At 40.5% G+C, this 21518-nt stretch overlaps 3 protein-coding genes across 17 annotated transcripts in view; all 3 read left to right on the plus strand.

The window, feature by feature from the left end:
• The first annotated feature begins 1761 nt into the window (after window positions 1-1761).
• LOC310876683 (cell cycle control protein 50A-like) lies at window positions 1762-8360 on the plus strand. Its single transcript, XM_083790293.1, has 7 exons — window positions 1762-2252; window positions 2794-2913; window positions 3812-3919; window positions 4052-4139; window positions 5034-5180; window positions 5577-5783; window positions 6408-8360. The coding sequence occupies exons 1-7, from the start codon at window positions 2001-2003 to the stop codon at window positions 6599-6601; spliced, it is 1116 nt and encodes a 371-aa protein (XP_083646419.1). The 5' UTR covers window positions 1762-2000; the 3' UTR covers window positions 6602-8360.
• Window positions 8361-11158: 2798 nt separating this feature from the next.
• On the plus strand, window positions 11159-15477 carry LOC310876461 (cytochrome c oxidase subunit 7A2, mitochondrial-like). The gene is made up of 4 exons (XM_083790002.1): window positions 11159-11282; window positions 11655-11744; window positions 14766-14850; window positions 15251-15477. Exons 1-4 carry the CDS (start codon window positions 11265-11267, stop codon window positions 15307-15309), a joined length of 252 nt encoding a protein of 83 aa, XP_083646128.1. The 5' UTR covers window positions 11159-11264; the 3' UTR covers window positions 15310-15477.
• Window positions 15478-17733: 2256 nt separating this feature from the next.
• The window catches only part of col12a1b (collagen, type XII, alpha 1b), a 168410-nt gene continuing 164625 nt past the window's right edge, over window positions 17734-21518 (plus strand). For 11 of the 15 annotated variants that reach the window (XM_083790291.1, XM_083790277.1, XM_083790278.1 and 8 more), the window contains exons 1-2: window positions 17734-17924; window positions 18762-18878. In XM_083790291.1, the coding sequence (XP_083646417.1) occupies window positions 18797-18878 (82 nt within the window). In that variant the 5' untranslated portion in view covers window positions 17734-17924; window positions 18762-18796. The remainder of the gene's footprint in view (window positions 17925-18761; window positions 18879-21518) is intronic. The other 4 variants (XM_083790280.1, XM_083790281.1, XM_083790282.1 and 1 more) reach the window with 1 other exon arrangement.

Raw genomic sequence — 21518 nt, forward strand, 5'->3', positions numbered from 1 at the left:
ACAATTACATCTGTGGATTTTGTGCTGCGTAGCATTTCCAATCTGTTTTTGTTCCGTTAAATCTAGATATTTAGCCTATTATTGACAGAAATTGACAGAAAATCAATACAATTTATTCCAATTAAAACACACATTACACAATATGTATTTATAGATAGATAGATCTTTATTGTCATTGTAACATGTACAATGAAATTAAAAGTGCCAACCAGTGCATCATATCACAAAACAACATAAAGCTAAAACTATGAAACAACAAAACACATGACTTCCTGTTATTGCACAAACCCTTATTTCACTTAAGACAGCAGAAAATAACAAAATATGTATCGCAGCAACAGATAATTTCTTAGCAGCATTGAGTGCAACTAACGCTGTGTACAGTCATAGGCTGCGTTTATATCAAACATGCTTCAAAGACACAGACAAATAGTCCGGCAGCCGGTGGTGTGAAGTGAGAAATTTGGTAGCCTATAGTTTTATACTTTTTATACTATATAGTTTTTGAGCTTGTGACTGCAACTTGTTCCTGTTCGCAGATGACTCAGCACTGCTGGTCTCAGACAGGAACAAACTGCAGGTTGAAAAGACCCTCAGCTCTGAACTCGGTAGAATCTGCACCTGGCTCGCTGATAACAAACTATCCTTACACCTGGGAAAAACTGAATCCATCCTCTTCGGATCAAATAGTAATCTCAGCAAGGCAGATGGCTTCTTGGTTAGAGTGGGTGACAATATTATCACACGAAAAGATCAAATTACCTACCTAGGTTCCATCCTGGAGGCCAATCTTTCCGGTGATAAAATGGCCACCAACGTAATCAAAAAAGTCAATCAAAGAACAAGATTCCTTTACAGGATCTCCTCACTGGTCAGCAAAAACACCTTGAAGACCTTAACAGGTTTCTTTGACTATGCATCCACCTCTTGGTACCACAGGACCTCAAAGGCCCTTAAAACAAGGCTCCAGACCTCCCAAAACAAACTGGTCAGGCTCCTACTTGGCCTCACCCCCCGAACCCACCTCACCCCTGCCCACTTTGACAGGCTGGGATGGCTTAGGGTCGACGACAGAGTACAGCATCTTGCAATGGGTCTGGTCCACAAGATTCGATACACCACCAAGATACCCATGTACCTGTCTAAATACTTCCTTAATGTAAACGAAGTCCACACCCACAACACCAGAGGGAGTGCAACAAACCATGTACAACCCAGATTCGGCACAAACAAGGGACTAAATTATTTTCGCTCCTATGCCACCAAAATGTGGAACGCCCTACCAACAGTCATTAAGACATGTGAATCCCTTGACTCCTTCAAAACCGCTCTCAAAGGGCACCTACGGATGGCTGCAATTCGAAACTGGCCTCTGTAAAATCTGAATCCCCCCACCCCCCCACCCCCCATTTTCCCTCACTGTATATTGTATCTTTTCCCTTTTTTGCTTCCCATATGATGAATTCCTGTTCTGTTCTTTAGCTACATAGAAATGTCTATTTGTATGTCTCTAAATGTTTGTATGTCTTTAGATGTTTTGATGAATTGAACAATGTGGACCCTGTTGTAAACAAGTGTAATGCTTAATTGGGTCGTCCACTCACAGTTGACAGTCTTTGTATTGAGTTTGTGCTTAAAATGTACTGTAAATTCTACAAACTGTTAATAAATATTTCAATCAATCAATCAAAACCTGGTTGCTTGTATCTCTTCCAAAACCTGGCAACACTGGACGTCACCATAGGGAGGACGTCACGTCACTCGTTAATCCAGTTTGTAAACTTCCTGCTTCTTGTTGTAAGCTATCAGCAATGGCATACAACACATCAGCTCTTCGTTTTATTGTAATGTAAGTCGACAGTAGTCGCTGTGTTTATATATTTTGGGTTGAATTAGTTAAAGTGAACTTGTTAACGTGCCAGTTTGAACCGAACGCGTTAAACCGACAACAACAAGAGAAGGAGCACTAAAAACCAACCACCGTCGATCCATCGATCATTATGATGGCGTCCAGTTACAACGCTAAAGACGAGGACGGTCACATCACTGTCACCGGAGGACCCCATGGCGGCGGCGGCACGCTGAAGAACAAGAAGCCGGACAACACGGCCTTTAAGCAGCAGAGGCTGCCCGCCTGGCAGCCCATCCTCACGGCGGGCACCGTCATGCCAGCCTTCTTTGTGATCGGTCTCCTCTTCATCCCCATTGGCATCGGCCTCTACGTCACGTCCAACAACATCAAGGAGTATGAGGTATCCGGCTCCAAGTGTAAATCCCATTGATTGATTGAAGAATACTTTTTAACAGTTTGCAGAAAAAAGCACAGCCCCATATGGCTCATACTATAGGCCAAGGTCTGCTAAAAGCATTAAAACCCCAAGAAACACTATGGCTTGTTTCCATTATGGTCATGTATATTCAATTCATAGGATTCATATAAGCCTACATTATACTGATTTCATATGACTATGATGATGTTACTGTATAGCCTACATAATGTTAACAATATATATAGGCTTTAGTAATCCCATAACGTTACATTTTATACTAATTCACATTTACAACTTTTGACTTTGTACATCTAGGATAGTGATATACATTTTTCTTCTAATGACATTATTCACGCCTGTATCACAGTCACTCACGAGTGGAATCATGTGATCTTGCGCCGTAACATGTATTCACTGTGAGAATATAATGGAGCCAAAGGGACACGTAACAGTCCATTTGCACTGTCACTGGCCTATAACTTAAGTGTTCATTTGGTTCCATGCAATGTTGTGCTTCTTGTAGGTTGATTACACTGGGGTAGACATGTCCAGTCCCTGCTTCAACTGCTCCCAGAACTTCAGTTGGAACAGCACCAAACCCTGTACCTGCACAATACCCTTCCACCTGGACCAACCATTTGAAGTAAGTCATGTTGTCCCGCGTAGTCTGAGGACTCACCTCTTCAGACTTCAGACTCCACCTTAGCCCAGACGAAGCCCGTAGCACTTGCCCTAGCCTTGACGACCTTGCAGGCTTATCCCATTCTGACCTGAGATCAGATTCATACGAGTTTTCCACTGGACACACACTGGTCTGATCAACCCATTCTGACCTGAGATCAGATTCTAAAAATGTCAGTCGCTCTTCGATTTTTCAAAAATAGCAGACCTACAAGCTCGTATCGCGCCACTCGGTGGCGCGATATGAGCTTGTAGATCTGCTATTTTTCAATAGCTAAAGCATAACATGATGCTAACACCAAAATGGGTGCCCGGTCAGAATGGGTTATGCAAAGGCTAATACTGTATGTAACTTAAATACAGGTAGCATGTTATGATGTACACAGGTGCCAGGTCATTTGTAGACCTGACATTCTATAGTCAGTATAGTACTGTGTATAGTTTCAATGTACAGATTATAGATTTTTTTCTCTCGATATTATACTGCTTAGATTGATGATAGGAGGTTCTTGGTACCTAACTACACCTATGATCCTAGATGACTATTTCTATGCATTTGATTAGCTTGTGTTTTCCTTGCTTACTGTAAATCGATGTAAATCGACCCACCCCTCTAGTCTAGACCAGAAATCATGGTGGCTGGGCCAGGCTACTAAATGTCTAAATTGTAAAATGTTGATTTTTGTCCACTATGAATGCGTTTCCCATTCTTTCTTTGAAAATCACTTGCTTTTAGGTAAAAAAAGAAAATCACATGAGTGTAAATAAAGATTGTGCAAGATACCCCTATTGTTTAGTTATCAGCATTTTTAACCGGTAACTAATTCCATCCCTCTGATTCTACCCCTCTTCCTCCATAGAGCAATGTCTTCATGTACTACGGTCTCTCCAACTTCTACCAGAATCACCGGCGCTATGTCAAGTCTAGAGATGACAGCCAGTTGAACGGAGACATGGACTCCCTTATGGTGTGTGTTCATCTTTATGAGTAATTCATTCATTCATTATGACAGTCAAATAATAGCAGCAATTGCTCAATGGACACATTGCAATTGTCTTTGCATCTCACTGTAGTCTGTCTCTATCCTGACTGTTCACAGAGCCCCAGTAAGGAGTGTGAGCCATATGCACGCAACGAAAACAAGCCAATTGCACCATGTGGAGCCATCGCCAATAGCATGTTCAATGGTAACGTAACGTCTGCAACATCTTTTGGCACAAGATCACTTAATAGTTGTTTTCCGAGGCTGGTGAGGTCAGCCAGTGCCATAGAAAACCAGCATTGCTTTTACATCTATAAGGCTGCTAATTAAATTAATAAACACCTCCAAATGCGTCAATCATTTTATAATAAAACCAATTATAACCAATAATAAAACAAAGATTGATGACAATAATAACACCACAGAATAATTATATGTGATAGTGATACAGTGTTTATACTGTACAAATAAATCCAAGCTGAGGTAACGGCACAAGCCCGTCAAGTTCACAGGTAGCCATGGTTCAAGGCATAGTTGCCCATTTTCACAAGAGCTATTTATGCAGTGGCGTTTCCAGGAATTACATTTTGGGCAGACAAGATGTGTTAATTGTCGTCCCCCTGCGCACAATCAGTAGCACTAAAGGTTTTCAAAGAGATATACCTGCCAGACAGTAGGATACAAAGGCTGAAAGGCATGCATTTGCATTCCAATGGGTGATTGAGTGTTGCGTTCTATACGTGCAATGTCCAATCCGCTGTCCACTAGTTCTCAGTTCTTGGGTTTTGGCCAGGCAGAAATGGATTTGGACCTGTCCTCGCCTTATTGTAGATATGCCACTGAACTTATGATGGGACATTTTGTCCTTCCCACAAACTTTAAAAAATATATACAATATTGCTTATTTCAATACTATTTTGTTGTATAATTCAATATAGAATATTGTAATTTTTTATATCAACATTTCATGTAGAATTGTTATTTTCCACATACATGATAACATACAGTACAATTACAGCAAAAACATACAATGTGGAATACATACCTGAGCGTGACACGGTTCAATACAAGACTCTTTGAACCATCTCTCTTCTCACAGACACATTGGAGCTCTTCTACATTGACCCCAACGGTACAAAGATCCCAATTCCCATGATGAAACAGGGCATCGCCTGGTGGACAGACAAGCATGTCAAGTTCAGGAACCCAGGAGGCAACAACCCTAACCTCACAGCTGTCTTCCAAGGTGAAAACACAAAAACCACCAGCAGCTGAATATTTATCTCTCACATACAGTCTGTGATGCTGCCTCACAGATGCAGATCCCGGGACAAAACTAGTAGATCTACATGAGCTTGTACATCTGTTTTTGGTGAGCAACACCATTGTACGAGGCGAGCGTGTATAATAATAACATAAGCATTACTCATGCCTATATGTCGTTACCACAGCACCCACCCAATGCAGATAGGTTGACAATGTCTTAATACACAAATCTGATCTCATCACAGTTTGCAAATAACAGTGTGTGGACAGTCCAAAGATCTTATCTGAGAAACAAATTGAATTTGACTGCAGTATGAACAAAACCTTCATGTCCTCTCTCTGCGCTATAAAGACTCACCTTTCAATCTCAAACCAGGTACGACGAAGCCAGTGAACTGGCATAGGCCTGTCTACGAGCTGGACTCTGATTCTGAGAATAACGGCTTCATTAATGAAGACTTCATTGTGTGGATGAGAACAGCCGCTCTGCCAACCTTCCGTAAGCTCTACCGCATCATCCAGAAGAAAAACAACATGATTCCCACACTGCCCCGGGGCAACTACACCCTGGACATTGTCTACAGTATCCTTCTTTTAAGAGTTACGACATCGAGCAACACGTCACCTGTCGGACGGAAAACCTTTTATCTCCAACACTGTTTTCAGGAAAGTGGAAAAAAATCAACCTGTGTTCCAACGGATCCAGTGTAGTTAATGCTTAATACTTTTCATTGGTTAAATAATCAAATAACATCATAAAACCCACGGACAGTTCTACTTTAAACCTGGCATCCCTAATTTGGGCATGTTATTATTGGCAAACAAAAAACAGCAGATCTACAAACTGACGGTGCCTCATAATGCTATTTCCGTTACTTTTGTCATACGACGAGGTAGGTAAAAACAAACATTGAAAGATGTCCGCTGGCCTAGCGGACCAGACACATACCACATATAGGAGAAAAAGAAAAACTAACCAGGTGCTCGACAGAGATGATATAAAGGTGCTCACACGAATCAAACGTGATCAAGGCATGAAGAAAAAAAAAAGCTTGCTAATATACTTTATGTACGAGCATGTATGAGCATTATGTACAGTAGACCTTTTTCTACTGAGAGTTGCTAAACAAATCTGAGCAAATCCTCTTTAAATCCTATGTCCGGGCATCTGAACAATGAATGATATCCTTAACCAACTGTAACCCAGACTATCCCGTACGCAGCTTTGAGGGACGGAAGCGCATGATTCTGAGCACCATTTCGTGGATGGGAGGCAAGAATCCATTCCTGGGCATCGCCTACATCACCGTGGGCTCAGTTTGCTTCTTCCTTGGTGTGGTCTTGCTTATTATCCATCATAAATATGGCAACCGCAACAACAGCGCTGATATCCCCAACTAAAGACTGGCATCATTCCATATCGCTTATATTAACAAACACGTGGAGTGGAACAAAGAGTGGTTCTGCTCTAGTATTCATAGTGGAAGAAACTGAAGCCTAATTCATACGTTTTCGTATAATGGTGTCGCATGGCGAAGATAACCGAACTACAAGCTTGCAACGCATGATGTGCTTGTAGATCTGCTATTTTTGCCGTGCGACACTTGTCATACGATGGAGTATGACTTAAGCTTAACTGAAAGGCTCAACCAGCCTAGTTGGCTAATGGACCATTACATACACTAGCAACTTACTGTAAACCGTTTTGCAAGGAAAATATGGCTTTTTCCAAAGAACTGTCACTGACCTAACGCCACAGTGGCTGGTTGGCAAAAGTTTTAAAGCTGCAATCTGGAACTTATTTTAACATTATTACTACAATATGACTAGCACATCTGTAATGGTTGTTGAAGATAGTCTCCTTACTCTTACATTGTATGCCCAATATCTTGCCTGGCCAAGGCAAGATATTCCTCTTCAATGAGCTGTAGATGTGGGTGATACATTTACAATTTCCTCTCTCCATCGGGAGAGGACATAATACGTAGCTTTAAGAGTCATGTCTGAAATTTCAAGAACTTTTATCAGTCACTGTGGCCAGTGAATGAAAGTCTAAAATTCAACCACTTGAATGGTCAAAAACATTCTAGATAAAGAGAAGCTAGAAGCTACACACATTTAGTATTTGTTTGGCTGGTGGCCTGTTCTAGTTTCTCAATCCTAGATACATCCCTGACAAAATAGCTTAGTTTTACACTGTTGCATCTTATGAAGGAGAGTTGATACTGTTCATATAGATGGAGCACTCCATTGGACCCTTGAAGATCTGTAATTCTGAGAGGAAACTGTATGAAAACCTTTCTTCAGCGTCGCTCCCCTGATATAAGCCATCCAGAAGAGTGTCCGTTTGTGGCTATTCTCGCAAACCGCTAGACCGATACATTTCTTGTGCATGCTGCCAGTAGGCTAAGAACGAGCGTCCCAGATTTTTCACATAATGTTTTATATATTATTTGTTTGAATAATGAAACCATTTTAAACTTTTTATTTAATACTGAAAGTTAAGAGATCGGATTGGACTGAAACTTTGTCCAAATATCAAGATAGCTGACGTCATGGTACTGATGTTATTATAGATGAATGGCATAATACACTGATAGAAGAAAAGAGGGTCGCACTCAGAAAAGGTCTGTTTTTTGTTCGGCCATTTTACAGCCACAGAACGTTGTTGGTCGTATCACAAAATGACTGACCTCATACATGTGTGAGATCCAGAATATGGCAGCCATGTCATTATTACAACCGTCTTGTTTACAGAACATAATGCAGGAAAATGCCCTAATATGAATTGGGGCATTTGTTTTTGTTTGTTTTGTCTGAATATTTGTCACTATTTTCTCCGAGTCTGGTGATGCGAGGTTAAGTTGTCATACATCGAATCTCATTTCCACCCTCCCTCCATATTAGGGCATGACTAACATCATCATGATGTCATCAACCGAGTTATGTTGATGACATCAGAGAGGGGTGCCCACGCAGATCTGACACACCAAAGGTCCTCATAATGAAATTTGACTAACATCATCATGATCATCAGAGATCCACAGGGAAGCTAATGGCTTTATTAGGCTGCATATTGTTTAATAGATATTTATAAGTTTACTGTTCCACTGCACTGATGTCATTTTGGACAATAAACTTGTTACAAGTGGTTTCAAAATACTTAATTTTTTTATATGAATATTGGCCGATATATAAATATTTTTATTGTCTAATATCGATAGCGGCACCAATAATCAGAGATTGTAGATCGGCTATTCGCCACGTATAAAATAAATCGCCCTTTAGTTTAAGTAGGATGTGTATCTCACTGTAGGAAATGTTGCATTAGCAGATATGTGGATCAGCGAAATGTACCTCGTGTTTGCACTATGGGCTTGCTTTTAATTTATTTTAAACTGTTAAGAATTGTAACAATGTTGGAATGTACTGAGCAATATCCAAATATTTTGGACAGAAGATATATGGTTTCATATACTCATATAGTATTTATTGTGTGACGGATAGTTCTATATTCCTGGTCCATTTACTCTCACCTGAGGCACCGTTATCCCATGTCCATTACATGTAGATTGGGTGTTACTTATTGCTTTGTGAAGTCAGCATTTTTTTGTTTTATCATGAATTGGCTGGCAAATTTAAATTGCATAAAATGTGTCATATTTTTATAATACACCTGTACTCTTAAAGATATATTTTTTGCGGCTTACGCCTTTTATTAGTTTTTGAAGGGACAGACAGTAGGCTGACAGGAAACGGGAGAGAGATGGGGGAAGACATGCAGTAAAAGGCTGTGTCGGGCTCGGGAGTCGAACCCGTGGCACACTGCAAGACGGTTACGCCACCGCCTGGGCCACACCTGTACTCTTGCTCAGAAAACTACAGTTGCTTCTATATTAAAACTAACTGCTCTGTTCTCTAGTTCTAAAATCAAATAAAACCCTATTAATGAATGTGTGAGACATGTCTCCATAAACTTCTTGTTTAAACACCTTCAACCTGGATTGACCCCCATGAGGGCCCCTTGGCCAGTAATGTCTATGTTAGCAAGCGCGTGTGCAACATTTTTGTGGGGTTTTTGGTGTGTTTTTATCATCTTTTTGACCTAATTTAACAAAATCAATTACCAATTTCAGGGCCTCAAACCCAGTACAGCACTGGCCCAAGGGATAATTTGGCCCTGATTATAGGCGATTGCCGATCATATATATAGCAAATAGATTATCTGCAAGCTCACGACACACAAGATTTTTGATCATTGTGCAACGTCAACTGTTAATTGAGATTATGGCATCCAATGAAGACAGTGAGGTTGGTTTTATTTGAATGATTCATATCATTATCCTTAACGGGCAGTAAGCAGTAATTCTTCAATGAAATAAAAATTGAACAATTGATTCTGCAAAATGTTAAGGAGTCATACATTTTAATTAGGTGCAATACGGTCCTTAAATGTTCCATAGTTTCCCCTGGGTTTCACTTCATGGGGCCAGGCTCTTCTACATTCTGTTGAAAAGGGAATGAAGGTTTACGGAATGCAATGGCGTCTATGTGAGCGCATGAGTACATGAACCATGTGACCAGGCTCTTTTCTGCCCCACCAATGTCGTAACTCTGTCTTACTCTATGGCTCTGCCCCTGGGAACAAAGCACAACACTTCATTATTATACTAAGTTGTTTAATGTGACATCATCAGTAGATGAAGTTCTCTTGCATCTCTCCAAGGTGCAAAATGCCTAAACAGGAAATTGTCCAAAGATCTTCACTGCCAAAAAGCTGACTCCTTGCAGATGAGTAGGATCTGGTCCAATTGCAGTTCAGCACTCTTAACATTTGTGTAAACCATAAACCGTCAAACAATTGCATATTTCTTTGTAGCACAGCAAAATGTCAGCAACTTCAAAAGCATGAAATAATCTCAATAAATTAGTAGTAAAATTACAGAGTGTATTTAGTGGTTCTCAGCATCCCTGTACTTGCCCTCTAGTTCTTGTTTTCTCTCTCCATTGGTGTATGTACGGTGTGTATCCTAGCTTCACAACTACTCTACTGCCTTATAACCTGCTGTTCTCAACTCTAAGGTGAGTTATAAATGTAGTGAGCTATAAATGTAGCACCAGGGGCAATGCTTCCCCTCCCATATTTCTTGCAGAAGTCCTTGATGGATTTCACCATTCTGCCAGGTTCTCCATGGCTGCTGTATTTGATTTGGTCTTATTTATCTGTCTACTTTCTTCTCTGGCCTACTGACTGACTGATGGTGTGTGTATCACCCATTTACACACACAGAAGGATGTCATCATGACATCCAATCCAATGACACCAATAGAGGCTATGTGCATGACATCAGCACCGTACCTGGGATGTACGTTATATGCAGGAACGCCTACTCTACTGAGTGGCAAAAAACTACTTTCTGGCCCATATGAAAAATCTGATTGCATTACAACGTTAAACTCACTTTACCACTCACTTTGTCACTCGATTTGCCACACACTTTATGCATGTGAATACCCTCTATCTATACCAATACACATCTTACTTGTCCTGTTGTATAGCAGTGTAGCACGTACATACATTTCTTTGGCATTTGATCCACGGACCACCATTTGATGAGATTTATAGCCACTCAGACCCAAAATATTTTGTTGTCAGAGAGATAACTGGCAAACTTTGATCAAAAATAACAATTCTTCTACATTCTGTAATTGTGTAGACTTCTTGTAAATTAAGTAATGCATAATTATGTCCAACAACAATTTAACTCTTGAGAGCATACATCATTTTACACTATAAGTAAAAGATTAAAGTAGATTCAATTAGAGTTAAAGATCTATATAAGGGTCCATTTGGTTACCAACTCTCCATCATTTAGCTGGGGACCACCTGGAACCCCCCACTGGTGGTCCCCGGACCACTGGTTGAGAACCACTCCTCTAGAGGGCAGCACTGTGCGCCTTATCTGCCGTTAACAGTAAAGCAGTAGGCAGAACAGCAGAAGTCAAAAGCAGCAGCAGGAAGTGGCGTTTCCCTCTTGGTCTGTCCTCAGCTGTCCTTGTGAAGATGTTCAGACATTTACTTGTAAGACCAACCTTTTTATTTCGAGCCTATTCTAATGCTACTGCTGTGGTTTTTACCAGAGCAGTTGAATATCGCTTAATTAATGGGAAAAACGATGTGGGTCACAGCCCGTGTTCTAGTATAATGATTCTGCTGTTGTCAGTGTTGTGGTTGAGTTTATCGACGGGGTCAAACCAGGACAAGGTTCCACAGACGAGACTGCTATTTAATTCATTGATATCCTATAGCTATACCCGGACGGCTTCACTGGGCATTTCTGTTTGAAGCTAAAGCATACACCACTGTGTGATGAAATAGTATAGTTGAAACAGCTTTGTTGTTTTTAAATGTTAAATATTTTGTATTTTTGTCAAATGTTGTGTCGTTTTGCAGACTCTCCAGCAGGCGTCGCGGCGGACCATCGCCAGTAGCGCGCGCCGCCAGTTTGAAAATAAGGTCCCCCAGAAACAGAAACTCTTCCAGGTAAAACAATTTATATGGCAACTTAAATCAATGTAAATTAATAAGGTAGGGTAAGTGATTATATATATTTTGTTTGTTAAAATAATAAATAACACATTTGTCTTGACTCTTTATTCTGATTCTCTACTCATGGTGTAGAGTAGACTACACCACAGTGACTCAGTCTTTGCTCCATAACAATACTGCACCCTGTACCTGTGTGTCTCCCCACTCCCTCCTCTTAAACAGGAAATGCATGTTCAGGTCAGGATACACATTTTATCTAATCAGGACTTAGTTGAGACTGAGTGATTTCCAACGAACACTTCCAAACTAGAACCATTAAAATAATAATAAATCACCTGCATGGAATTATTGATAAAGTAGCTCATAACTATGTCTATTTATTATCTTACATTACATTACATTTTATGAAACAACTTTGCAGATGGGAGGATAATTTTCTGTACAGCTGCAATGTTGGTGAGTTTAACACAAGGGAATTTTCTGTTTGGATCTATGGCATGTCAATGGTTGGTGAGTGGGGACAGTGTTGAAAGTCTAGCTTCAACAAAACTGTATAACACTATAAAATTGAAGCTCTCCTGGATGGCTGAAATTGGCAACCCACCTGAAAATGTTTTCTGTTAAAGAGCTGGAGGACGAGTAGACTTTTATTACGGAAAAATGATTACTATCAGAATATAGTGCTTAAACCTTTAACAACTACTTTTTTGTTTAAACCAAAAAATATCACTTTATGCCCTACCTTTTAATCCAAGTCTTGAAAGTGTACAAATGTTCACAGCCATTTTGTTTAATTTATACATGTTCAGAGTTATTAGTTGTGTATATTCATCTGCTATCTATGTAAAGTGTTTAATCAGTCATATAATGTTAATGATTATCCAATTCCTTTACAGTGCTCAGAAGCTTATACAGATTAAATTAAAGAAAATAACCCTCAGACAGTAAATATGTGTAGAAACATGGACAATTCAAATGCTTAGGTTTCAATGGTAGGATCTTCAGTCACAAATATTGCTTAACTCAACTGGCAGTAGCTAGTTTTACAATATATACGAATCAATATACAATATATCAATATACAATTGGAAATTGTGGTTGAAAGAAATCACTCATTCGATGGCTGTGAAGGTCGTGCACAAAACGACAAAATGCACACAAAAGTCCAGTATGACAGTAGTAGCACAGACAGTGGGTACAGATAGGTAGTTGTAGTTCCAGGTTAGGCAGGCTATTCATAAAGTCTCCATGCCTCATTAATGCAATAATGGGCTTTGAGATTGAATTTGAATTTACAAGTGTCTATCTGTGTAACATACCAGAGGAATACCCCAGACAAATACCTTCTTAAAATACTGCTAGTGGCAGCAAAAAAGGCAATAACCAAAAAGTGGCTAGATAAAAGCCCGCCTAAGAAGGGAGAGTGGACAGCCATTGTACGAAACATATACGAAATGGAGGAACTTACTTTCGCCGTTAGGATAAGCACAGAAAAGTCTCCATGCCTCTGGGGCCATTGAAAGTACATCTTATTTATTCCAATTGTATATTCCGCATCATATCTTCGATCCACTGGCTGGCCATGAAGGTGTTGCATCCTTCCACTTAAATAAAAAGCAATTACTTTCTGCATGTGAACAAGGTTTTTCACCCCAACTCTGATGGTTCACCAAAGATGGAATAGTGTCAGTGTTGGACGAGTCAAGACCAACACATGTCACATACAGGACTAAAATGTTGAGATTCTTTCAAGGTTAGCTTTTGAAAAATGCAGCCGATGTACTGTATGTACGTAGCACTTTGAACTGTATCAATGCATGGTTTGTGCATATAGAAAAATGGATTTTATGAGCCCTAGACGTATCTCATTCCTCATCTGCTCATGGGGCCCCTAGATCATCTTCCCATGCTTTGATATGAGATGTCGAAGGATTTAACCTATGGATGTTTTGGACCAATGCGTTCCAGACAGCACTCGCCACCACCATAACTCGACACCAAATGAGGGAATACATTTTTGAATGTTGTTCCATCTACAGACTCTTCCAGTTCTACCAGACTGGTTCAATCTATGCCACGGTGCTTTGAAGCTATTTGGCGGCCCCACACCTTATAAGAACATTTGATTTTCATGATATTAACACGTTTCGTGTACTGCAATTAGTGCAATGTTACTATATATTAAATCGATAGCCCCCTTTAACTGGCCAGTTGAAAGACTTTGTTTTAAGCCTTTTATCAGATAATTATTTTCATAGTTACTGCACTTTGTCTTTGTATGGCGTAATGGCGGTATTATATCCAGTTTTGTGTGTGTGTGTGTGTGTGTGTGTGTGTGTGTGAAGTGGAAGTGGAAGTGGAAGTGAATGGTCTAAATTTCTATGTCTGCTGTTCAGGTTCCTCCTGTGAAGCTATGAACTTCAGTTATCAGTTATGTTAGCTTCAAAGATAAGTAGCTTGATGTTTTACAGCATCAACCGGGTGGATACTAACTATGCATGCAATTTGGAGTTGGCTATTAATTGTTACCTTTACAAGAGTGAATGAAGGGATCGGTCTTCCTTAATCATGTAGTGTCTGATCATTGTAGTGGGGGGGCAACCAGGATTGGAAATCCACCATCTACAGCTGTTATGGGTTATGGCTACCAAAATGCACTAACCACTTAAACTATTTTGCCAGTTAAACAATGGTTGGTTACCTGCAAATCTGGTTGGTTTGGATTGGACCGTCTCCAGATATTTATGCTCCTTTATAGTCTTTACAAGCCATGGGTAGGTTGGGTATGTGCCAAATTAACTGTTTGGGGAGAGTAATTCAACAACCATATACAAAATGTAACAATATTCTTCTTGGCTGGTGTTAATGTCCCACCCTGGTATTGGTAACTGCTTAAATTATACTTTATTTGGAGTTGACATATCTGAATCATGCATGGTTGTTGCTATTTCATTGATTATAATATTCTACAACTGTCAACTTATTGAGCTCTTTGTTTTTGCTTCTTTTGAACAGGACGACAATGGAATCCCGGTCCATTTGAAAGGAGGGAGTGGAGATGCACTGCTTTACAGGGCAACGATGACTCTCACTATCTTGGGTGAGTTTATTTGAGCTTTTCATAAATGTCTTCACAAATCAGGTATTTGACTTTGGAAACCATGCAAACAACAAAGCTTACAATGCCTCACGTTCATTGTTGAGCAAGCATCGCAAACTGTTAAGAATGATGCTAAAGCTTTTAAAAACTAGTGGGGCAGTAGTAGTTTAAATGCTTGGACTTGGCACTGCCACACGACTGCAAATGTTGTGCTTTTGTGATTAATTTGTGGATTGGAGTAGACGAGTGCAATCCCTGTTTTGGGTGTGGCAGCAGTGATTTCTATCAGAATAGAGATATTTAAACTAAATAATGATCACTTAATTTGTTCATATGCCACCTCCCATACAGCTGGTGTAATTGGCCAACTATTGTGATTGCATTTACCATTTCTTTGCAGGAGCAGGAGGAGTGGTATATCAACTGTTGAAGGCTTGCTCCCCACAGAAGAAAGAATAGTGAATCAACCACCAAGGATGTTTACCTGTGTTTATACACCAGCACACTGCTGGTCATTGTAAAAAGGTCTTTGTCACAAACGATGGGATTTTGTTTCATGTTCATGGGATCAATATTTATTTATTGTACTCTGTATACCTGAGGACCAATAAAAATGCCTCATCATAACGTCTTGTTTATGTTGAACTAATGTGTTTGGATGTCTGAAAAATGACATCAAATGCAATTGTCACAATCGGGTCTGTCCTTTCCAGCCATGTCAGTTAATTAATCGGTTTCTCCCAGTAGTTCAGAAAAGAAGTGTGGTTCTGATGACTTATGAAATACAATGTTGTCCGAGAGTCTCATTCCATAGTACTTACTCCTCTTCGTCCCCAATGGGACATAAGGCTTCAATAAGGCACTCTCCATTTCATCCGATCCCTGGCAGCATGTTGCGCCTCTCCCCAGGACAGGTTCATCTGTTCCAGCTCCTGCGTCACAGTTCTGCGCCAGGTGGTCTTGGGCCTCCCAGGTTTTCTTTTTCCTGGTGGTGTCCATCTTAAAGCCACCTTTGTGATGCAGTCCTGCTCCATTCTCAGTACATGTCCTAGCCATCTTAGGCGTCTGTGTGTAATGTCCTTGGTAATGCTCCGGCTCCCTGTTTGTTTATACAGTTCATTGTTTGATATTCTGTTCGGACAAAAGATCTGACATATACGTCTGAGGCATCTGTTATGGAATACTTCTATTCTCCTTGTGTCTGTCTTGACCACTCTCCAGCTCTCGGATCCATACAGCAGGACAGACTTGACATTGCTGTTGTATAGAAGCATCTTTGTTTTAAGGCTATATTGCTTTGATCTCCAGATAGATCAGAGTTGGGAGAAGGCACCCTGAGCCTTTCCCAAAATGTGAAGTAGGGAAAACATAGCATTTAGAACACAATGCATACATTAAGTTAAATTGGGTATATATTATTTTGAATTGAGTTATAGCCTTGCTGGCTGAAAATATACCCAAGACAAAATGTGAAGACGTTAATGAAAATGGTTCTGTTTTTAACAAAAGTTTCTGTTTTAAACCAACCATAGATTTGTTCCACAAAGCATAGGCCTACCCTGTAAATACTAGATCTGCTTTACTTGCGCAGAAAATAGTAATTTTCAAGTTCCTAATCTCCGGCTCCGGATAATCAATTTAGCCTATTTGAGAGAATTTGGCCTGTTTTGGGAAGAATGCTCTCAAGTAAATAATTGCATTTTGATAGCGATTTTCCAAGTGCTCAAAGCGCTTTACAATGCTCCATTCAGACATTGGGAGGTGAATCGGCGAACAGTCAACGCCAGCGTCCTCACTTTCCACACCAATGGTGTCAAGCTAGCACCGTCCGACTCATTGGAGGCAATGTAGGGTTCAGTGTCTTGCCCAAGGACACTTTGACATGTGGACAGAAGTTCCCGGCATTCGAACCACTGACACACGGATCAGTGGACGTCCTGCTCTACCTCCTGATCCACAGCCACCCCATAAGTATCCGGTTGTTATAGCCTATTTAATGTATTTTGTTTCTATTCTCATAATGGCCAAATTAGTTTATGTTGTGTAATGAGAGGAAGAGACAACTGACAAACTGCAATTAATAAAGGAGATGTATATAAAACAGTGAGACTTTAAACTTGTACAAACCTTACTACTGATGCGCATCATTACACATTTAGACCCTTGCCACTAGAGAGCGCTGTTTTCAAACGAATCTAACGGTCCTTTTAAGAACCATTATCCCGTGATACGGATTCTCTGCATCACCCTGCCACATGAAATCAATTACGCCACAGTAGATCCCATTGAAAACCGGCAAAAAGCTGTTAACATATACAATTATACAATTATAAACTATTTTCCAGTTAATGTGTAGACAAAACTAACATGACAAGTCACACAACATAAGGTCGCAACTTCGCCAAGTGAAATTAAACTTGTGAATTTGTAAAATTCTGTAAATCAACTGCTTTAAACGGGGAACTTGGAACGTCCAATCAATGGATATGATTTTTTCCCCCATTGATTCACATAAACAGTAGGCTAGGCTAAGCTCAACACACCTCCCGCTTTCCTGAAAGCAGAACTTTAATATGTCTCCTTTTTTTGTTACTGAAAACACGCAGGAGCCCATCATCACCCCAATGGAATGCAGAGAACTATGTAAAAGTTTCCGAATGTGTCTCCCCACCACTTTCACAGAGCTACACATCATTTGGTTCTCTGGCTGTCGTAAGCGTGCACACTGTAAAAATCCATGGAGCTCTCTGGGAGAGTACAAATGGAACCAGAATGGTTCCATTGTACACTCGCAGAGTTAAATTGACACCGAGGAGTTTGTCAGCGTGCGGCGGGTGAAGGGAGCGTTGGGAGCAGCCCCCTATTAAGTAGCAGATTGTGAAGGGATTCTTCCCACTTGGAAAGAGGCTGGCCGACTCGCCTGGGAACCGCACCAGTTGAGCTCACACTTTCCCACTGACTGGACCATCCTCTCCCGTGATAAACGGACATCGTTTTCACAGACGGGGTAGCCTACAAAACTGCTTTAAAAACAAACTATTGATTAGGCTACACTCAACAACACTCTGCTATAGGTCAGTGTTGCATGTTTTTCTTTTGCGTCTATAGGCTCCATTTTTGGCCACGCGTTATTGTAAAATTGAATAGCCTTTATTGCGGGGAGATTTATTTTTAAATGGCATAGCAACCTATCAGCCTCCTATACTGTCAAAATGTTACATTATTTAATGTGTCCTATAACCTACTTATTATGCATTACCTTATTCCTACTCCTACTTTTTTTTGGTAGTGCCGTGGCGTGCGTAATTGCGCACAGCGCCAGAATTTGGAGTCAGGTTATTCTAACCTTTATGGAGATTTTAATCTCAAAATGTGGTTTGACTCCAAATGTTTGCCACACTAGAAGTTGTATATTCTTAATGAATTATATTTTTTTTATTTGATTGACATTTTAAATACAGTCTAGTCTTACAGAGAATGGAGATGCCTCGCAAGATACCTAGAGATATACCTTCTCAACAATCTTGATACTTTATTATTGTAAATGTTAGGCTGTTGGTGGAGAACTGTTATGTAGGACAATTTGACAGTGCTTTGTATTTTCATCCACTGGCGCCATTATAGCATGGAAAACTGATTGAAATTAATAACCACGGTATAGCTGTTTTTTTTATGGTGGATTTGTCAGTCAATCTGATCAGAATGACACCCATTTCCACAGATGTCCTCAGAATGTTCCCGAAATATAGCCTAATCGTCAGTGTTAATTTATCCATTTGTAAAACCGAGAGATATAAATTGACACTCAGTGTACAATCTCGTATAGGCTAATTTAGTCAGTCAAGTATATCAAGGCTAAGGCTAATAAGATCCATGCGTATAGCCTAATAGCTCGTTCTCGTCGCATGCAGGTTCATTCATGCGCTGCTGAGAGCAGAGAGTTAACATGAAGATAAGGCTGATGTCTCCGGCAGCAGCTGCTCTGCTCGCAGTGCTGCTTCTCTCCTCCGCTCAGGCCCAGGATTCAGGTAAAGTTCATTTTTATTCACTCTCCATGACTCCCTCCATCTCTTCTCTCTCCATAGCCTATAGCCTACCCCTCTCAATTCTCTTTAGTTTGAACAAACCACGCGTACTCCCAGCCAGTGCTGCTTTACTTGGTGGGGTGCGATTGTACAAGCGTGCCAATGTTAGGTGATGTGAATAAAAAAAACAAATGAATGAAAATGTGTTTTGGAAGTTTGTTATAAATGCTACTTAGCCTAATGTTATGTATGTTGGACTTGGTTGGAAGAGCATTATCTTTTGACAAGTCGGTCATGCCTGTCAAACAGGCAGAGTCAATTGAATAAGTTAATTGTCAATTGAAAAGGCGAGTTAATTATTACCAAAAACTTAATCCGAAATTCCGAAATCGAGAATGACCGCACAGTTAATCGGAAAATCTGGAGTGATCTGAATTTAGATTTCCACGGCCTCGCCTAGGGCCATAGGGTGGGAAACGGACAGCTAGATGAAAGACAAACGATATAGTAGGCCTATAACAGTCATTGGTTGGAAGGACATCCAGGAATAGGTAGCTGCCGTTTATTTTTCTTACACTAGGAGGGGCTCACCATCTGCCAAAAAACAGACGATTCCAGAAAAATCCACTGGACGAGAGAGACTGAGAGAGAGAGAACGGCGGCCAAGTTTCCCTCCTTTGTCCTTTTTGTCTTGATGGAACGGAAAGACAAAATATGACTTATTTTCCAGAGGTCTGAGACGTTAGACAGAGAAAATGTGGTCCAGTCAGTGAGCCTCTGCGGATACATTCTGTCAGAGTCCAAAACCTCAGAATAAACCCCTCAGAATAAAATACATGTCGTCATGCACAGTGTCTCGTTTCTGTTGCATAGCTACCATAGTACCATCATGCGCCCTAATGATCCCCTGTAATGCCCAGCGCCAGGCCACAACCTGGATGGCTGCTTGGAAAAGGTCAGGGGGAGTCAAACAAAGTGATTGGATTCAGATGGAATGGTCTTATGCTGTGACCACTGACCAGACAAACTATATAGGCCTATCGGTATCGGGGAGAAAACTGTAAATGTAGGCCTATTGGATATTTTAGTTGACACATTCCAAACTCCTTTATGCAGGCAGACATGTCTACAGGTGCTTGTGTAAATTAATCATCATGTTTTTCTTTCTTTTTTTAAGATACGGTATTGTGTTTGCTCGTGCGTGTAGGCTGTGTGTGCCGTGCGTGTCATGCGCGCGCGCAAGCGTAGGGCGTATACACGTGTGACTGTGTGTGTGTGTGTGTGTGTGTGTGTGTGTGTGTGCGCGCGCGCTCGAGTGAGCGAGCGAGAGCGAGAGAGAAAGAGCTAATGAGTAACAGCCATGCGTGGCACGGGCTAGCACCTGTGTGTGTCCATTCTCGGTGTGCGTGCCCGGGGGGTGCCCCTTCCTTCTTTTTTGTCCATTTGACTTTTTTTAAAGTGGCAAAATGTGGGTAGTTTTGGCCAAGAAAGACCAAATATATAGATCCATTTGGAGAACACAGCGGAGCCGACCACAGTCCATTGAGTTGATATGCCAGGTTGGTGGTTCTCCATTTTTGCTGTACCGCTCTCACTGACACCCCACACCCTCGGTCAAAGTTATCATGGCTTTGCGACAATGTTTTACAATGATATTCTTCATTACCATAAGTCCATAACCCTACCCAGGGATTTGACACAAAGTTTCAAGGTTATCTTCTAGCTCTGGTACATCGTTTAACTGCCAACTTACCTTCTAGCCTATTATTATTTTACAGCATCCCCTGAATCTTCTGCCCTGGTCCAGTGCGTTAGGGAAGATAACTCGCTAACGTAGGCTACTGCTACTGGACCAGGGCTAGGAATCTTCTATAGAGTCACATACTAGCCTATTAATACATGCCCAATTACTGCTTATATAGCTAGCTAGCCTGGTTACATTTAACTTAAATATAGTGTATGCATTACACCCAGTCTATATATTTGTTGCATGCTCTTGCCACACAGTAATTCACAGATGCATAGCTGTTTTATTTGCAGTATATACTTAGTTAACTTAGGCAGTTATGAGTCAGTCATTGTGTTTTTCCTGAAGAATATCATTATAAAATATTTCCTATTTTGTTGTCCAATGTGTGTACATGGAGGTGTTTGTCCCTCGCAAACAAGTTGTTGCAAACAACTTTTCATGTACATGTGCATGTTGCTTAGTTTGTTAGTTCAGTGTCAGTAAATCTTGTTTTGAATTGAGTTTATCTTCTTGCCCTTTGATTTTTCCCTCCTTCCATAATTTTTTGTTTTTTCTTATGTCATGTAAATCAGTCAATCTCACCCTATTTGCCAGGACCATAGGCCAGGACCCTATATTTGTTTTGGGCCTGTTGGTGTCAATGCCCATGCCATGCACATGAGTTAATAATAACATGTTTTAAAGAGCAAAGTGACAAGGATCGGATTAAGTTATAGGCTACTTTATTAAAACTGGGTCCTGTGCTAAAATAACCTTAAGATGTCTGTAAGAACTTTGTGAAACAAAAAAAGATCTACACATGTCCTGGATGGCATTGTGTATTCTTTTATGAGGTTTGCAATGGATGGAACCGCTGAACTTGTGCAGTTATAGAAAAATAAGATCGTATACTT

The sequence above is a fragment of the Protomyctophum parallelum genome (assembly GCF_964188405.1).
Source record: "Protomyctophum parallelum genome assembly, chromosome: 19".
In the NCBI taxonomy this organism is placed as follows: Eukaryota; Metazoa; Chordata; class Actinopteri; order Myctophiformes; family Myctophidae; genus Protomyctophum; species Protomyctophum parallelum.

Excerpts from the sequence above, each read along its gene's own strand:
- LOC310876683 (XM_083790293.1), top strand. The coding sequence starts at position 2,001 with ATGATGGCGTCCAGTTACAACGCTAAAGACGAGGACGGTCACATCACT. Across the intron at positions 2,253-2,793 it reads ACAACATCAAGGAGTATGAG|GTTGATTACACTGGGGTAGA; the intron begins GTATCCGGCTCC and ends TGCTTCTTGTAG. Across the intron at positions 5,784-6,407 it reads CACCCTGGACATTGTCTACA|ACTATCCCGTACGCAGCTTT; the intron begins GTATCCTTCTTT and ends ACTGTAACCCAG.
- LOC310876461 (XM_083790002.1), top strand. Across the intron at positions 11,745-14,765 it reads AGAAACAGAAACTCTTCCAG|GACGACAATGGAATCCCGGT; the intron begins GTAAAACAATTT and ends TCTTTTGAACAG. Across the intron at positions 14,851-15,250 it reads GATGACTCTCACTATCTTGG|GAGCAGGAGGAGTGGTATAT; the intron begins GTGAGTTTATTT and ends ATTTCTTTGCAG.